Source organism: Larimichthys crocea, chromosome VI (genome assembly GCF_000972845.2).
Source record: "Larimichthys crocea isolate SSNF chromosome VI, L_crocea_2.0, whole genome shotgun sequence".
NCBI lineage: Eukaryota > Metazoa > Chordata > Actinopteri > Sciaenidae > Larimichthys > Larimichthys crocea.
Window position 1 is genome coordinate 19,063,740 of NC_040016.1, and position 19,440 is coordinate 19,083,179.

The 19,440-nt window shown below is 45.8% G+C and overlaps 1 protein-coding gene across 6 annotated transcripts in view; it reads left to right on the forward strand.

The window, feature by feature from the left end:
* foxp4 (forkhead box P4) overlaps positions 1 to 19,440 on the forward strand; it is a 191,372-nt gene that overhangs the window by 161,475 nt on the left and 10,457 nt on the right. For 5 of the 6 annotated variants that reach the window (XM_027279838.1, XM_027279841.1, XM_027279843.1 and 2 more), the window contains 10 exons: positions 2,000 to 2,140; positions 5,595 to 5,733; positions 8,328 to 8,529; positions 8,970 to 9,068; positions 10,508 to 10,606; positions 13,474 to 13,561; positions 14,737 to 14,820; positions 16,679 to 16,904; positions 17,447 to 17,523; positions 17,631 to 17,732. In XM_027279838.1, the coding sequence (XP_027135639.1) occupies positions 2,000 to 2,140; positions 5,595 to 5,733; positions 8,328 to 8,529; positions 8,970 to 9,068; positions 10,508 to 10,606; positions 13,474 to 13,561; positions 14,737 to 14,820; positions 16,679 to 16,904; positions 17,447 to 17,523; positions 17,631 to 17,732 (1,257 nt within the window). The remainder of the gene's footprint in view (positions 1 to 1,999; positions 2,141 to 5,594; positions 5,734 to 8,327; positions 8,530 to 8,969; positions 9,069 to 10,507; positions 10,607 to 13,473; positions 13,562 to 14,736; positions 14,821 to 16,678; positions 16,905 to 17,446; positions 17,524 to 17,630; positions 17,733 to 19,440) is intronic. The other variant, XM_027279839.1, reaches the window with a different exon arrangement.

The following is a 19,440-nucleotide window of genomic DNA, read 5'->3' on the forward strand; positions in this document are numbered from 1 at the left end:
ATCAACCAACATATCACTCACTGAAGCATTAAATTTCATATCCCCATGGCAATACAACGTTGTGTAAGGGTGTGTAAGTAAGGTTTCCGGCTCGTTGCTACACAGCAGTTGTGTGTTTGTGTGCGTGTGTTTTAACCTTTAAGTTTCCTCTAACCTTTACTTATGCTACAGCTGCTCTGCTTTTCTTTTCTTGGTGTGTTCACTAAAGTCAAGGTCATGGTAATAGGCTGGAGAGGTGAGTGCCTCACTTACACATACTCTTAATGCACAGAGCCACTGAATCAAATCATTAAAAGACCTTAATTATCACTTAATTATTCCCTCAACTCACCACTCTCCAGCCCCACAGTGTGTGTGTGTGTGTGTGTGCGTGCCTTTGTGTGTGCTTGCATATGCATTTGTCTGTGTGATGAGGAGGCGATCAGGGCTAGTGACGCGGAAAAGAGAGATTAACTCCGCCTAAGGAGCGATAAAACAGAGGAAAGACAGATGGAAAAGAAAGAGCAGCGAGAAGGAATGAGCCCTGCATTTAAAATAAATTAAGGACAAGAAAAGAACATCGTCGTACAAAAGAACAGTGAATTATGCAAAATGTAAGTTATGGCTGGGATAGGATTGAAACTGGAAATGTAAAAACAGCTTGGCACAAAGAGAGCCAGACTATTACATTACACGGGGCGGCGTGGCGAGGACGGGCAGTGGTGTGTAGTCTGCTCACTGCGGGGTCAGACGGATGAGAGATCGAAACAACTGCTACGTTGTGAAGTCATTCCCTGCTGAAAAGCCTCTTTGAACATTTGACGCACCATGAAACAAAGACAAACTGCAGACGGGACACATGTACAGGCTGTTCTCAAGAGGATAACCACACACACACACACAAACTCACACTGTGGTCAGTTTGAGTTTTCCTGTCCGCCTCGCTCTCCTCTCAGCAAGATTATAATCTTAATGGAGCTTCCTGAGTAAATTAGTGATTAGCAACTCAAACAAACAGACAAGCTGTGGCCAGTCAGAGGAGACCATGTGCATGTGTGTGTGTGTGTGTACATGCGAATCATGAATTAATGTGTGTGTGTTTCCATAAATTAGACCGCAATGCTAAATCCGGTAATTTCAAATTATTGCATTTAGCACTTGCAGTCCAGATATTATCTGCGTAATTACAGCAGGAAAGAAAACGCTTGTAAAGGTGAGGAACACGTTAAAAAAAAAAAACAAGTTCAGTCACTTAAAGGCCATCTGGTTGCTACTGTGGCAATGGATGGATAACCTATAAATAACCACACATAACCCGGGGCTACTTCTCTTATGTGCATGTGGTATAGAAACAGCCCATTTGAGAATTACTGACTGGAAACACACAACGCAGCGGCCCCAGCAGGTGTTTTCTGACAGCAGTACAGTAAATACAGTAAAAGCTGTAAATATCCGCACGTACGTTTCCACCCTGCAGGCTTAGAACGCTCCTGTACAGTCCTTGATTTATTTTTTTCTATATTTTCCAGTCGCTTTAGCACGTGAGCAGGTGTATTACAGGTCTGTTGCCTTCTTCTGCCTCGCTGTGTTGTGCCACAATCGGATCCCTTTCTGCGGCGCCTCGACTGGGATGTAAATAAAACCCGAGCAGGATCGGTCTTATACAGTAGCTTTGACATACACAGTCACTTGACACACCATAATAACCCCATAATATTCCTCAGCCGTCTTTCTCAGGTCTGTGTTTGCTTGTTGTGTGTGGTTTGTCAATAAAACCGCACACTGCCACAACAATAAACTGCGGCCTTCACTGAGAAGGCTGCATTCCTCCAGACTTCCCATTCAAGTTATGATGTCAGACCATGGCGGGGGCATTTCACTGTTGGAAGACTGTGGTATTGTTGAGGTTGATACAAAGTGTGTTGTGACTCACTCGCCTCATATTTCTTCCTCTCTCCCCCCCCCCTTTCCTCCTCACCCCGCCTCTCCCCCCCCTTCTCCTTTCTGTGTCTGTCTCTAGTTACAGGAGTATTACAAGAAGCAGCAGGAGCAGTTGCATCTCCAGCTTCTGACTCAGCAGCAGCAGCAGCAGCAACAGCAGCAGCAGCAACAGCAGCAGCAGCAGCAGCAGCAGCAGGCTGGGAAGCAAGCGGCAAAAGAGGTGAACTTCACCAAGTACACACTCACTCAGCTCGAGTACACTCTAAAGTGTACAAGTACCCTTAAAACGCAGTAAAAGCGGTTGACATGGGAGCCGGCAGAAGGAGCGAATCGTAACGTATAGGATGTAGGATACATGCTTTCTTACTCTGCCCTCATCCTCCTTTCCCTCTATGCACTTGTGTCTCTCAAAACAAAGGTGAAATAGATTTTTAATTTAACGCCACGTAGAGACGGTGAAGAAGTCATAAGCTCGTCTTCCAAAGTATTCATTTGCATGCCTTCAGCTCAAAGCCCGAGGTGAAATCTCTCTGTAGGAGGGGTCCGCCACTCTTTTAATTGTCAATTAACCCCGCCAGCACAAGGAGCCTTCCCTCCTCTCGCTCTCTCACACACACACTAATACACATGAACACGCACACTGTACCCGGTTTAACCACAGCTGTGGTACAGTAGGATAACGGAGGATCAACTAGGATCACGTCGTGGCACAACAAAGAGGATCTCGATCGATCAGACAAGATTAGCGTCATAACCTGTGTGTGTGTATTGAGAGTGTGTGTGCGCCTGTTTATGCATGCATGTGTATCATGGAGACATTTTTTTGCTACATGAATGCTCATTCAACAAAATTACGGTGAACACACAGAGGGACCGAGCCGGAGACAGAAAAAGGAAAAAAAGGGGCCTCATGAGACTTTTCTGATAAACGCATGAGAAGACACATCCTAGATTTCTCCCCTTCTTCCTTCCTCCTCCTCCTCTTCTCCCTCATCCCCATATCCCAGTGGGCAGATCCACCCCCCCCACCCCCTGCCTCTCCACCCAAACTCCTCGCCGACAGCGGTCAACCAACTCGACCGTGACCAAAGCAAACCAGTTGTGGTTGACTCGCATGTTGAGAGGGTGTCTGAATCGCTTTCCCTTTTTCTCCCTTTTTCTTTCCTGCCCGCTTGTCCCAGTTTTCAGGTTTGTTGTCCTGTAACAACTAGACAAGTGCAAACACTGGTCACACAGTTACACATACATGCAGCAAGGGAACGGGCTTGATGTGTGACGGTTCACTGCACAAACACATACACTTGGGGGTGGGTGGGTATGCCTCCCTACAGAGCTACATACAGCTGATATGACTAAGGCCATTTCCGGCTGTGTTTTTTGCAGTTGCTGCATCCATCAATCAGCACTAAAACACCTTTTTAGTCGATTCTAATGTCTCTGTCAGGCGCTGTCAGATATCGAGGTAGGGGGTGTGTTTCGTTTATGTAAAAGTACTGTACATTCATCTAAAACCTTCCGAGATGCTACTAGTGAAGCAGACCAAGTGTGTGAGACTATTTTAACCGGCTTTGGAAGCCAGCAGGCCTTAAAACAAGAAAACAGGAAGAGACCGAGGAGACAGTGGAGGAAGAAGAAGGGGGGAGTGAAACAGTCTGTGCTCGAGTGGCTGTGACTTTTTGCCCTTTTTCCCTCTTTACTACGATTCCTCTTCACTTTCCTGTCTGCGTGGAAGTGATGCATTGAAAGAAAGAGTACGTACGTGTATGTTGAGTCAGTGTTTGTGTGTGTGTGTGTGTGTGTGTGTGTGTGTGTGTGCCGCCGGGCGCTTTTGGGACTGGTCAGGAGTCAGCTTAATGAAGTGACTCTGACCATCGCAAGAGATGTGTGCGTGTGTGTGTGTGTGTGTGTCCCTCTGTATCTATACAGTACATGTGTGTGTGTGTGTGTGTGTCTGTCTGTGAGTGTCCTTCTGTATGTATGTGTGTGTGTGCGTCCGTGTGACTGGCAGGCTCAGACAGTGTGTGATGTGCTCATAAATCACATTGACAGCCTGTTACTGCGCTAGCTTTGGCCACTCAGCCACAGCTAATGTAAACAGAACACAGGCACACACACACGCACACACACACACACACAATGTGTGTTTTAAAGAACCATAGCCATATCTCAGGAGGGAACAGTGGGTTGGGGTTGGGGGGGTGAAAGAAATAAAATGGACAGGCAAGTTGAGAAGGAGGGGCAGGAGGGCTATAGAAAGCGAGAGAAAAGGAGAAGGATGGGAGGAAACGGTTCGGCCAGGACATTCTGCTCATTTATTGCGACAAATGAGAATTAGGTAATTCACTTCACAAGAACTGCACTCTGTAAATATGACACAACGCCCACACAAAGCCAAAGAGATCTTGACTATAGTCTAGTTTGAGGATTAGACAGGGCAGCAGGTCCGTGTCGTGGACCGGAGCTGTGACTGTATGTAAATAATAGACTGGATAGACTGACCCGTGACAGCTGTGTCCTACCCGAATTACCAGGAAGCTCTGTTTGGATTTGCAGGTGTAGATAGAAAAATAAAAAATAAATCTGGGCACCGTGGAAAAAGAATCACGACCTTTTTGTCCAGTGTGGGTTTGTTCCTCATCTATTTATGTTACTAAAACACAATCAGGGGCCACGTTTCACCAACATTCAAACTGTATTTTGTAACATGAAATAATTCCTTCTCTCGTTAATTCACTAATCACAACTAATGCCGTCGCTGCGACAGATGCTCCTGCTCGTGCCACCCCAAGCCGTGCCCACAAGTTGCAGATTAAAAAGAGTTTTCCCCATTTTTAATCCATCTCCGTTCCTCTTTTGTGAAGAATAGTTTTTAGCATCTCCCTAACAACCCTCCTCCTCCCACACACAAACATACTGCCATCGCACTTCTTCTCCCCAGGCACCAAGTCTGAAAGGAAGTGACCTTTCTGCCCTTCCTGTGAGATCCTCTCTGTTCAAAGAGTTTCAGGCTGCCACTCTCTGTCTCACACACACACACACACACACACACACGCACACACACATGCACACAGTGCACAGTTCCTCAAGTTGTATTTATTTATTTTTCCCCTCCTCTAGTTATCTGTGAGAGATAAAGTCCATCTCTCATGGGGGTTGGTCAGAGGGGACTTCAAACAGCGTTAGCACCAGACCAGGTCTGCCCCAGACTGGGAGAGCAGGAAGGGGGGACATTTATCACCGTAACACACACCGACATTATCGCCACGCGCCGTGTAGTCTCTCCCACCCTCCCTTCAAACTCCCTCGTTCCCTTCACTGTCTCTTCATCCTCGGGGTCCTCACAGCTCAGCTCCAGGCTGTTCGTCCCTTTTTTAATACTGAACAAATTTTCTGCACTCAGACGTCATGCTGCACTCCTCACTTTGTTTCCCAGCAGCAGAAAATTAATCGTTTTATTCGTTTTATATGGTATTTATGAAGCGATGTAACGGGACAAACAGACAAAGCTTCAACTTAAATGTTAAAGAGTTTAAATAAAACATGAGCTGAGCAGGTCAAAGTTTTGTTTCAGGTCCAAACTGATTTCTGCAGGCCTGCACTGGTTCAGATTCTGATTTTAAAAAAAATAATAACTCTTTCTATCCTCTGTCTCTTTCTGTCTTCTTGCTGATCAGCAGTTAGGCAGTAAGCAGTTGGCCTTTCAGCAGCAGCTGATCCAGATGCAGCAGCTACAGCAGCAACACATCCTCAACCTCCAGAGACAAGGCCTGGTCCCGCTGCAGCCCACCGCCACCATGCAGTCTCTGCAGCAAGGTACGTGTACGCGCACATATCATATGCGTAACCCAAACCAGGCACACATACTAACAAACATGCATGCACACACGGACACACACACACACACAGGCCTGTACCCGATGCCGCATGTGAAGCCTGTTAAGTTAATCAGCCTATAAAAGATAAAAGGAAACCTGATTGGTGGGTTTGTGGAAGGTACTCATTTGGATAATAGGTAAAATATGCCACAAAGCCCCCTGCTTGGAGGGTGTGTATGTGCTTGCATGAGAGCGCGTACGCCTGTGTGTGTGCGTGTACTTGAGAATAGCCAGACGCAAGAACATCATCGTTTTGCTATTGCCGTGCCCACTAAGAGTTTTTTTTTTTTTTGTTCCTATATGTAACTTCTCCCACAGTCCCTTCATTTTGTCAGCATGGTTTTAGAACGATAAAAGCTGACTGTTGACTGGCCCGCCCTTAGTGAACATTCGTGTGTGTCTGTCTTGTACTTTTGTCGGTGCACACACACACACGCATGCACACTATCTCACACACGAAGAATGCTTTAGGGCCTCTAAAGTGGCCGTAACATTGCTAAAGCGCTGACTGAGTTGACCAAACAGACCAGCTTCCTTCCCTCCGTCTGTCTGATCTCTCTCTCTCTCTCTCGTGTGCAGTCACATGCAATCACACACACACACACACAAAAATACACTCAATCAAATCAATTTATTTCATTTCAAATAAGCCCAAAAAACTTGTACTTACACTTAAGTGGGATTTGTGCATGTGTGTGTTTATATGCTTAGGGGGGGTTGGGGTGTGTGTCCAGAGGGCAAATGGAATTACCAGTTTACAGAGAGAATGAAAAAAAAAAAAAAACGAGGAGATGCAAATTGAATACAAATGAAAAGACAGAGGCTACAGTTTCGGATTGAAGAGTGTAAATTTTTCAGACAGTTGCAACCATTCGGCTTTGGCATCTCCTTCTCTTTCTCTTTCTCTCTCCCTCCGTATCAGAGTGGAATTTCCCTGCAGTGTGAAAGAGCCGGTCCATTGTGACGGCTCAGCCAGGCGTGAGCCAGAGCATTCCTCTGGCCAGCCATGCCACACAAACACACAAACACACATGCATAAACACTCACACCTACACACACACACACAACTGCACACACTAATGCCCCGCCTCAAAGGGCCGTTGTGTCCGGTGGAGAGTTGTTGGGGGGGCGGTGGGGTTGACAAGAAAGGGGGTCCTGCTATGGTTTTTGTTTATTTCTTTTACCGCGGTGAAATGGAGGCACTTTGTAGACGTCAGAGTTCATGGCAAAAAACAGAAAAAATAGATTAGATAGAAAGATAGAAAGAAAGAGAGAGTGCTTTTTTTTCTGAGAGTGTGCAAAGGATTTAACCGCTTCTTCACTCTCACACACACAAAAATCCAGTAAAAGTAACGTCTCATCTATCAGCAGACATCACAGTCATCAATGGGTGTGTACTTTTAACGGTTAGTGAGAGCACTCTCAGCCTCTCAAACACTTGTACACATGTCAACACAAGCCGGAGGACATTGTAACAACGTATATTCACCTGAACGCACAAAAACAATCTGTATTTTTTTTCCGTTGACAAATCTGCTCACAGCTTGAGCTTGAGTTTGCTCGGTAAACAAACTATTTGTCCCAAAAGTTCCTTTTTTATTTCTTGTATTTCTACAATGGGTGGATGTGATATGAGCTGCTCTGATATAAGTTAAAAGAGGAAACACTTTATCTAACAATCTTTTAGCAACTTTACACTTTCACTCTCAGGGCGTATCCACAGATTGGTCAGGTTTCTTGGATAATACACACACACACACACACACACACACACACACATGTGCTCAAATGCAAAGAAATCTATGCTCACACCGCCTCATTCCTCCAGAGTGAGAACTTTTGTTTTGGCGGGACCACAGAAGAATGCAGACAAAGCAGACATAATATTTGGATTGCTGCGAGGTCTCTCTCTCTGTATATGTGTGTGTGTGTGTGTGTGTGTGCATGGGTCTGTGTGTGGCTGCGTGCGTGCGTACGTGCGTGGTAAGATCCATTGGAGTAGGCTGTGGCATTTTAGGCGTCTCTCACACTGTGAAATTGGAGCAGAAATAACAAAGCTGCGACTAGAAAGAGCTCAAAGTGTGCACCCACCCTGTTCAGACAAATAGTGGTAGTGACAGGAGCAGTGGTGCTGGTGGACGGTAGCTGTGGCCAACAGAGATCAGTAAATAGTTGGGAAATAGTAGATATGTGTTAAAAAATAACAAAAACATGCAAAAATTAACCTCTTGTCTGTTTTAGTTTGTCCTATTTTTCCTTCTTAACTGCTCCCAGGAGTCTGTATTAGATGCATGTGTGTTTTGTCTCTATTAGAATAGTTAGCCAAAGCTCTCTGTGGCATCGGTTTATTTACAGTGTGCCTGTATGTGGGCGGCATTGTAGATATTGCCTCATCCGACTTATTATTAACCATGTTTCTTCTTAGCTCTGTTTGAATGAGCTTAACTTAAATGTCTCATAATCACATTTGCATTGAGCGTGCGATTAACTGATTTAAGGTGCAAGTTTCTAACCGCTTTCTTTTCTCTGCAGCGATGTGTCCGTCAGACCTCCAGCAGCTGTGGAAGGAGGTGTCGGGGGTGCAGAGCAGTGAGGAGGCCCTGAAACAGGCCGAGGGCCTGGACTTGAGCACCAACGGCTCCAATTCTACCTCAGGCTTCCCCAAAGCTGCCAGCGCTCACATCCCACTACACAGCCTGGTCAACGGACAGAGCCACACCCCAAAGAGAGACAGGTACAGTATGTCAAAAATATCCACATTGTGACGGTCTGTCTTCTCTGTGACCCCGTAAGCGTCTCTTACTCGCACATTCTTGTTATGTCAATTTTCGGACTTTTAACTTGTAGCCTTTCTTCCATACCGACGCACGTAAACACATGAACAAAACATGCACATGCAGCATATCACACATCACCAGGGTGCAAACGTCTCTCAGCTCATTTGATAGGAGGTGTGTTGGGTTCAGTGTGTTCTGTCAGTATGCTGTCAACCACATGCCGGCATAGAGGAGAGGAAGGGACGGTGCACGCAGACCACCTGGTTGAAATTGGATGTAATTCAGTTGGAGTCATGCATATAGAGATGGAGATGAATTCTTGCTGTACAACGTATGAGGGCTGTGTGTGTGTCCCATGGCTGTATTGGCTGCTCATGGGCTTGTCTTCGTCTTTAAGAGCCAGACTGTTTGAGTGGATATCCTCCTTCACCAAGGCAGACAGCGGAGATGACCATGTCCCCCTTTACTCCAAAGGCAGCCAACCCCCCAGCAGCCAGTGAGTAGCACACACACACACACACACACACACTCAAACATACACACACATTAGTGGTGGACGAGACGGAGACAGAAGGATACTCTATTAGAGGGTGGTCTGCAGTGTCTTTTAGCACTTATCACTGCTGGTTCCAAGGGGTTGACCCTGACCTCTGACCTCAGGTCAGGGTGTGTGTGCATGTATTTATTAAAAGCAGCTCCTGTTAGTTGATCATATATGCGCCTCACACTGTCATGCTGCAGCTGCAGAGTCGGCTTCGGTAGACGCTGTGTGGAGGAGGTGGCATTGGTGTGTGTGTTAGCCTGCTAAGCTAATGCATGGCTGATGTGGAGGGGGAATGTGGTTGCCAGCAGTTTGTCATGTCTGCTGTCTGAGCTGCTTCTGAGTTGACTCAACCACAGCCGGCGCACATACACACACGTGCAGACACGCACACGCACACAAGCCTCCAACCTCAGCCAGCACATATGATCAGGAAAGAGGCGAAAAAAAAAAGCGAAGGGGAGAGGGAGAGACATGTTTCCATCTGCGAGACAAATGGTTTTTGTTAGACAACCTTCTGATGTTGATTTGGGAGAATCCCCATCCCAGTCCACACACACACACACACGCACATACAGATACACACATACACAGTCATGTAAATATATGTGGAGACAGCAGTCGCCGGCGAAGGTCCAGGTCTGAACCACATCTGCTACTGGACCTGCCACACACACACACACACACATGCACACATGCGCAGATACAGTTATTTTACCCAGGGCCCAAACCAAACCTGGCCCGGTCTTTCATCGCCACACACACATACAACAAACACACACGCTCATAAATATGCACAGATACACACACACGAAAACACACACACACACGCACAAGCTCACCACAAAAGAACAACCAGCACATGACGGCAGCCGCCGCCAATCAGTCATGGCTGGTTGGTCCTGTGCCGACTCTGTGTCAACTCCTGAAACGTAAGAACACACACCAACACTAACACACACACACACACACACACACACACACATGCGCAACACATACGCCAAGGACAGAAAGACAGGTCATGGACTTAAAGAATGTGCCTCTGAGGTTGCTGGACCAATTCCCTTATTTGCCTGGCTTCTGTAACTGACCCCACTCTGCTCTATCCTCCTCTCTCTGCACTTGGCTTCGTGAACTGTACAAACTAATGACTGCTAACCAGACTCAGATGGCTGTAGTGATGCTTCTGCTGCTACAGTTAGTTTTTGCGTGTGTGTGCGTGTGTGTGTTTGAGTTTCAGTGTGTGGCATATTACCGCTTTGCCTTTTTTATTCTGAGAAAAGTAGCTGCTTTTATTTTGCTGTATATTTTAACAACATGTAAAACTATCTCACTGTTGTCTCTTTTTTTTGTGTGTCTGTGTGTGTGTCTCTCTCTCTCTCTCACCCCATCAGTCATGAGGAGCATGCCGGCTCCCATCCTCTCTACGGCCATGGAGAGTGTAAGTGGCCTGGCTGTGAAGCACTGTGTGAGGACATGGGACAGTTCATCAAGTAAGTTAACAGCCACGCAGAAATATGATATACGACGCATAGGTTGAGGTTACAGATGAATATAATGCACGGCACAATGAGAAACATACGGCGATGCTCGACAAGGATGACTGCCTTCCAAACTGAAGAACATTGAGTTAAAGTAGGAACGCTCCAAACTACACATGCCTGCATGCTGTAGACTTGAGTTGGAAAAAAGACAGTGGCAGAAGTTCTGTCCTGACCAGCACTTCTGTTTAAAGCGGCTGCTGGATGAAGGAAACTTTTTTCTCCAAGTTCAAAAAACGTTTCTAGTCGCACACTTCACTCTTATTGACCACAAACCAAATTGAAGACCACATTAAAAACGTCCTCCGGTTTTTACTTAAACAGACTCCTCCTCCGATTTAGATCAGCAGAAGGGGGACAAAGGATGAGGCAGAGAGAAGCTACAGTTTGTGCTAGAACGTTCGGAGCGTGGCGTTTATGCATTACCTCACTGATTCATCTGTTGCAGCCTTGTTACATCACGTTCGCCGCGAGGCGCTCGCGTACACACACACACACACATACACTCGACGTGTGTGTGAGGGCTTTCTAAAACGGCGTCCTCTTCCTCTGTCATTCCATGCACACTTTTTCATTGGCTGTGTGTGTGTGTGCGTTTAATATACGTGGTCAGTCTAAGTCAGCTCATGTGTGTTTGTGTGCTTCTGCCCTGAAGGGTCACACAGATTTGTGTCTTTGCTTAAATAGAAAATAATCAGATCGTCCACTCGCACATCTTCTCCTTTTCACACGGAGGCATCAAATAACTTCTTTCTCACTCCCACTCTGCGTCCGTTATGTGATTTGCCAGTTTTGGAGTCACTGGGGTGTGCTGATGCAGTGGCTGGCCTTGACATTCTGCTACCTCCTCCTCCTCCTGTCAGAGACAGTACAAGAGGACTTCCCCATGGCACCGTGGCTGCTAACGAATGCCTCCTAATGAAGCCCTAAACAAACTCACACTCTCATTATCTTATGTGGAACTTTAGCTATTTGAACAGCGAAGATATTAATAAGCCGGGGTGATGAAATACGCACACACACACACACACACACACATATATGTATAATCACAGAAGTGTGCGTGGTGATTGTGATGGCATCGGACAGTCAGATCAAAGCGTGCAGGCAGGCTGGGAAAGTTTGGAGAGGAAAGCTGTTGTTTGGTGTCTCATTTCACGTAGCCCCAGGGCAGATGGTAGGAGAAAGAGAGATAGAGTGAAAGACTGTGTGTGTGTGTGTGTGCGTGCATGTGTGTGTGTGTGTTAGAGAGAGAGAGAGAGATGGAAAAAAAATCCAGGCAGTGACAGATAATGCCGTCAGTCCGACAGTGCGCTCCCTTCCAGCCAGCCTTAGTCATCGCCCCAGGAGGGAAAAGGGTAGAGCAGAAGAACAGAGGAGGGAGACACTCCACTATTTCAAGCCTTTCTTCTCCTCTCTTCTCCTCCTCCTCTCTCTGCCCACCTCCCCTCCCTCTCCTAGTCCTCTGGTATAATACTCTGGCTGTGGTCGGTGGAGCTGGGTGTAATGTGGGTTAAAGCCTTGTCTGCCAGCACTCAGAGGAGTAAACAGAGCCTCATTGTCGGGACACATCGAGGAGAAAGAGAAAAAAAAAAAAAAACCCTGCTACTGTTTATGGCCCAGCTATAGAGAGAGGGGAGGGTTTTTTTTTTTTTTTTTTTTGGGAAGGGGGGGCAGATTTGGTTGGAATGAGTGTGAATCATAGGCATTTGGGGAGTTGCGGGGGAAGACGAGTGGGAAGGGGAAAGTGGACAGGAGTGAGGAAGAGGGAGAGAGAGAGAGAGAGAGCTTAATAGAGAGTGAAGGAGAGAGAGAGAGGGGTGAGATCATGTTTTTTTGTTATTATTATCGTGCACTTGTGTTGAGCCGTCTATCTGCCTGGATTAGCCATGCCATGACATCATTGTTTTTGTTTCATTTCTAGTCTTTGCCTGATATTGCCTAACTTTATGCGTTCTTAAAGACACACACACACACGCACACACACACACACACACGCACGCACCTCCTTGTGTAGCATACATTTTCATAATAAACAAGTCAGAGAAAGTGGCTTTATGAAGATTACACAGATTATAATTTAACACCGCAGGATATTGCTAAATTCTCTCTCTGATTTACTGATGCACAAACTCACACGCATGCATGAGCACACACACACACACACACACACATACACAACACACACACACACACCAGGCAGACAGTGGCAACCTGTGAATAACCTTGGCGATGACAGAGTAGAGAGAAAGGGATGGAGGAAGGGAGACTAGGGAGGGGTGGGCTGGGAAAGATCAGAAGGTCCCGGGTCCTCCCACAGTGGAGGAAACAAACAGCGCCACCATTCACGTGTACACACACATCCATGCATGCACGCACACACACGCACACACACACACACGTTAATACGTGGAGTTTAGCTAACAGAAAGTCTTTAGATAAGGCTTTGTGTGATAACAGATGAGCTCATATTCAGGTGGTTGTCTTGGATCATGGCTCGCTAAGCACCAATGAAGTATACACACACAAAACACAGCTGCTGCGTCCTCCACTAGACAAAATAAACTTCCAAGATTGTGATTTATTTTCATGGTGCTGAAACAGCTCATAACTCAGTTGAAATAAAAGCGAAAAAGTCGGGTTTTGTTACTTCATTATTCAGGATCTGTGAATTGGTTTGACAGCGGTCCTGTTGACTCAGTGTTAAAAATCATCACCAAATTGTGATGCTTTTTGTGAACTTATTTCCCAAAGAATGATTGAACACGGACCCCTCTTGCTTTTTTTCCTCTCCTCCCTTCCCCCCCGTCACCTTTTAGGCACTTGAACAACGAGCACGCCCTAGATGACCGCAGCACCGCTCAGTGCCGAGTCCAGATGCAGGTGGTTCAGCAGCTGGAGATACAGGTGAGTCACGGGCGCGTACTGTACGCGCACTTTAATTTTAAAAATCGGATCGCAAACACAAAGTCACGGAGACTGTTTCAGCCAGTCAATGGCAGTAACTTGTCTGAGGCAGGGCAGAGTTTATGGAGAGCAGTGGAGCTTGTAATTTAAAAGGAGCAGTCGGCAGGGAAGCTGCCATCGCTGCTCCAATTATAAAGCTGCTCTGGTCACCAGCAAGAGAGAGCGAGTGCTGAGAGAGAGAGAGAGGAGAGGGAGGGAGAGAGACATGAGCTAGAAAAGCAGAGGACCAGGCTGCCTCTCTTGTTTCTTAAAGTGGTTCGTGCACACAATGCTCTTGAAACATCTCAATCCTCCATCAAAAGCAAAACACACTGGGAAAGAAGTGAGCTGCTACATAAGGAAAGTTGCCCCCCACCAAAAAAAAACAAAAAACAAACACAAAGGCTGCCTCTTCAACACAGGCACCTTGTCATAGTTTTCTGAAAACCCTTTTCACATCACTGCATGTGTATTGGGGGGGGGGTAACATTGTGTTTGGTGGTGGTGGTGGTGGTGGTAAACAGCGTTTAGTTGAGCCCCTGAAGCCACCGCCAGAGAACACAAAGTGACAGAGAGGCAGCTGGTGTCACATCACATCAGGACGGCCGTCTCTCTCTCTCTCTCTCTCCCTCTCTCTCTCCCTGACATGTCACTTCATCCCTCAGTGGTCCACAGGCGGCTCACCACTCCCAACAACACACACACACACACACACACACACAGGCACTGTGTTTAAATATCTCATATTTGTACATCGCTGGAGTGTGTGAATATGTTAATGGTGCCATCAGTCTAAGTGTAGATCCGATGTTTCTGGAGGCTACACACACACACCCCCCCTCCGCTTCGCTCTCTCACGCACAAACACGCATGCAGGATGCAGCGTTTTCCACGCCGCCCATTAAACGGCAGTTAACAATGTCAAACGGGGACGAGTGTGTCTGCGGGCTAGTGTAAGTGTGTGTGAGAGAGCTGCGGGTGCCGAGGCGGCTGACTCTGACTATTCAGTCTCTCTGCCTGAGGTGTAATTGTAATTGTAATTCTGTGTCAATACCACATTATATCAATCTAAAGGGCTTACAGAATGAGACAAAGTTGTTTTTTCATGGTCCTCTCCATCCTTGTGTGTTTCACAGCTGGCAAAAGAGAGCGAGCGACTCCAGGCCATGATGGCTCACCTGCACATGCGCCCCTCAGAGCCAAAGCCTTTTAACCAACCTGTAAGTACACACACCAAAATCTTTACTCTTACTTATTCACCTACAAATCCTTCTCATGATTCTACAGTTTCTGTATCCCTAAACGTTCCTCTCTTGCTGTCTAGCTTGGTATCTACGCCCCCTGTTGACCAGCGTGGGTTAATGTGTTGTTATTTTTTTTATTTTTTTTTACTTTCTGTCTGCCTTGTTCTTCTCCACACTCCTTTTGGTCTTTCTATCTTGTTTCCCTTTCGCTCGCTCTTTATTAAACCTCTCGTGACGCGGTGCATGACAGAACTTTGCTTTGATAGTGTTGTCCTTCCACGGGGAAGTGGTAAATTCCAGCCAGTCGCACTGTGCCAGAATTAAACTTCAGTTTCGTGTTTGATTCGGCGTTTGAATATTGCGTTTTCTCCCCGCCCGTCTGAGAGAGAGAGAACAGTCTCTCGCAATATTTCCAACAAAAAGGATAGAAATTTGATGTGTGCGTCTGTGTCTGTGTGTGTGTGTCCACACTGCTTGGTGAGGTTGTTATTAGGTATCTAATGAATATTTCATTATTCAGATTGACGAGGAGTCTTATTAAAATATGAAGATGTTGAAATTAATTGTCAATTAGAGCTAGAGTGTCTTAATTTGAGGGGATATAAATGGGTGCAGCCGAACGTGTGTGTGTGTGTGTGTGTGTTTGTGTGTTCTTGTGTGTGTGTCTGGGTGATGTGTTGATCGCAGGGGGATCAGCTGCTATTAACATCTAATGGGAAATCAGGAAGAGGCGTGTTCTGTCACCGCTGGAGACGAGCCTCGGGGTCAGGGATTGGAGGAGGAGGGGGCAGGGGAGGGGCGACGGGAATGGAAACAAAGCTTGGCCTCAATTAACGGGGTTCGACTGTTGCCGTGGTGATGTGGCATGGTTTCAGCGTTAATGAAGTACCTGTTAAACAGCCCCGCCCCCCTCAAGTCAAGCTTAAATGGTACAGAGAGAACGGGGCAGAGTAAAAAGGAAGACGATTCACACATTTTGCAACACACACACACACACACAAACAGATACAGTGGTTTTAATTAGTCTTAAACTAAGAGCCCAACAATGGTGGTCCCAGAGAGACTGGGAGTACTGGTTCTGTGTGTGTGTGTGTGTGTGTGTGCATCTGTGTGCAAGGCTCTGCCTAATTGGGCCGTATTGGTCCGTGAAGACTTCGCCACCGCAGAGTACATGTGTGTGTTCCCTTCTTACAAACGTGCTGTCGTGTGGTTTGGTATTTGTAAGCGCGGGGTTAATTGCAGCCAGCGCTGTGTGTGTAAATATATGTTCATGTTCAGTGTGTGTGTGTGTGTGTGTGTGTGTGTGGTTCTGAGCGAGAATGCAGGTTGCATTTGGTAAATGATAGAGGCACAGATTCATAGGTAGTGTTGGAGCCTTTATTTTTTAGTTAATGTGAAAAGTACAGCTGCAGTAGTAGTAGAAGCTATAAACTACATTAATATTCTTACACGGCTAGAACAGCTGAGGTTTGTTTTCTTGCGTGACATAAAAGCATTCATGCTTTTATGTCACCTGACTCTGATCCTACCTTGTGTATCTCTGTAAACAGCGGCAGCACTCAGCAGATGGTGAAGCTTTAAAGTAAACACGAGGGGAAGCATTAGTCATCAAGAAAATCCATTTTATGTCCCGGCAATAAAACGATTCTCCAACCTCAGTGCAGAAATTGTTCATTTTTTATATATTTATAATGAAGAAGCACCTTATCCACCATGATTTTTATTTATTATTAAAAGTGAAACTTTCCCAGCTGATTAAACAGGTAGAATAACTCTAAAACCTCCTTAACGGACACAGAAGCTCAAATAATAATTTCTGCGTGTCTCTCTCCAGCTGAACCTGGCTTCCAGCGGCTCTCTGTTAAAGCGGGACAGCGACGCCTACCCAGAGGGTCTTCCTCACCCCCCCACCTCAGCTGCCACCCCCATCACCCCTCTGCGCCAGGGACCCTCGGTCATCAGCTCCTCCAGTCTGCACACACACTCCCACTCCCACTCGCACGGCGTTGGGCCCATACGTAGGCGCAACTCCGACAAGTACTGCACCCCCATCGCCTCAGGTAGACTTTAACATACACTGACTCACTACCTGCCTTTTTTATGTCATTATTAATGCTATTTAATTATAGATTTATAATGGGCTCCGATTTTATATATTGTTTCATCAAGTGTTAATGACTACTTTAGGTTTTACATAAACTGCATGGTGTTGAGATGTGCTTTTTTTTTTCTCCACCGGTTTGAAATAAGTAATAATTCAAGACTCGATACACAAATCACTTTCACTCACTTTTCTTATCCCTTTGGCTTCCTTATAAAATGACTGTAGCCACATTTAGAGACATATTAGAGGTATATATCATCCAGCAATGTACAAATATGAGATATTCTATATACCTTTATATTTGGTAAACAGAATAATATCACGTGTCCAGCTGAATACTATGAAGATATTCGTTTTTCTCGACTATTTTTCTGATTTATTTACTTTAAAAATGCCACTTCTGTGTCATCATTTAAATTTGAAATTCATTCCACGCTCAAAATTCGCACATATTAAAGTTTACGTCAGCTAATTTGAAATTGTCTTTTTTTTTCCCAGAGCTGGCTCAGAACTGTGAGTTCTACAAGAACGCTGATGTCAGGCCTCCCTTTACCTACGCCTCTCTTATACGTCATGTAAGTCTCTCTCAAGTGGTCCGCTTCACTCGTCACTTCTCTTCATCCGTGTTGTCGTTGTCTAAATCTTCGTCATTTTCTCCTTCCCTTCCCTTCTCCGTCCTCAGGCCATTCTGGAGTCCCCAGACAGACAGTTGACTCTAAACGAGATCTACAACTGGTTTACACGAAAGTTTGCCTATTTCAGGAGAAACACAGCCACATGGAAGGTAAAGACGCTTCTGATATGCACCCTCTCTCTTGTTCGTTGTCCTTCTCTGGACATTGTATGGGTTGGATTTGATTAGAAACGATGCAACCTATAAAGAGAGGTGAAACTAAATGTGAATTTCTTTTGCATATTTACCTTGAGAACCAGTTTAATGTAAATATCCTGCAAAACTTTACTGAGAATCAACTAATGGAGCATGGAGACCGGAGCGATTCGCGAACTAGTCTGGAGTTGTTTAGATGTTGGTGGAAAATGAGCAGCGGCATATTTAGAAAATGAAAGTGTTGACTGCGGTTCTGACTGGTTAAAAGCCCATTCTGTCAGAGCAACAATATTTTGACTGAACTAAAATGTGGTATACAACTCCGACTGGGTAAAAGCAGATCTAATTGACTGCAGTGTTGTTGTGGTCTTTGCCCGCTGATGAAGCCCCTAACCCGAGCAGATGCTTGCTGACTTTTGTTAGACCACAATGAGAGAAACAAGATTTTTTCAGTATTATTTAGAACATTTGGATCCACTTTGAAGGCCTGAAATTTAACATTCATACCCAGAATCATAAACATACACACACATTGGCTGTTTGTGTCCTTCATGAGACACTTTCCTACTGCTCTCTGTGTCTCCTTCTCCCTCTCAGACCCAAACAAGTCTCTCACCTCCAGCATGGCACATAGAGAGCCGGCCCCACTTAGCCTGGCCGAGCCACATCCAGCCGTTCTATAGCCTCATTACAGAGATGCACACACACACAAACTGCTCATGATCACACACACTGAATTTTCTCTCTCTCTCTCTCTCTCTCTCTCTCTCTCACACACACACACACACACCTGGCCTGATCCCACTATTGTAGGTGCTGACCCATTTCTACAGAAAGCTCACACTAATTTGAGTGTCAGTTCCTCCAGAGAGAGGGAAAGTGAGAGAATGAGCAAAGGAGTGACAGAGACAGGAGGAGGAGGAGGAGGAGGAGGAGGAGGAGGGGTTAGGAGACACCCCAGCCTTCCTCTAATAGCCCTAAAACCAAGATGGGGGGGCGGAGGGGTGGGGGTGATGATGGAGGGATAGAGGGAGGGGTGTGGAGAAGGTTAAGAGACGGGGCAGCTAGGAATATCTTTACCTCCTCATCTGACTTTTATGAATTTTAACTATTAATGTCTGGTGTCTGCTTCCTGCGCCGTTGGCCTCGCAGACCTTTAAATATAGCTCGGCATGGCCTTATGTATTTATATAGCAGCTCAGAGAGTCAAATAGGGCCGTAGAGATGTATGTCCTTTAATAAGCCGTTATATTTCATGAGGACAGCAGCGGTGTCAGGGAGTGGAAGTCATTGATCATAGAAAACGAAGGGACAGAGGATGTGGAAGCGACGAGAGAGGGAGAGAGAGAGGGATGATTGAGGGAGGAGGGGAAATTAGAGTTGTTTCAAGGTGTCGCATGATGAGCTGGGAGGCCTAAAAGAAAAGGTTTTTATTTTTGTTTAACGTGACAGCAAAACAGCACGTCATCGAGTCCTGTTATAAATATTAAAAAATGCAATCCAAACTCTACAAATATTTATTTTTGACCAATACTGTGACGTTACTGTCATGTATCTTAAGTAAAAAAGATTGAGCTAGTACTGTTACTACTACTACTACTACTACTACAACAACACAGGAAAATATTGTACTTTTACTTTGCAGATTTAAGATTTTAGGTAC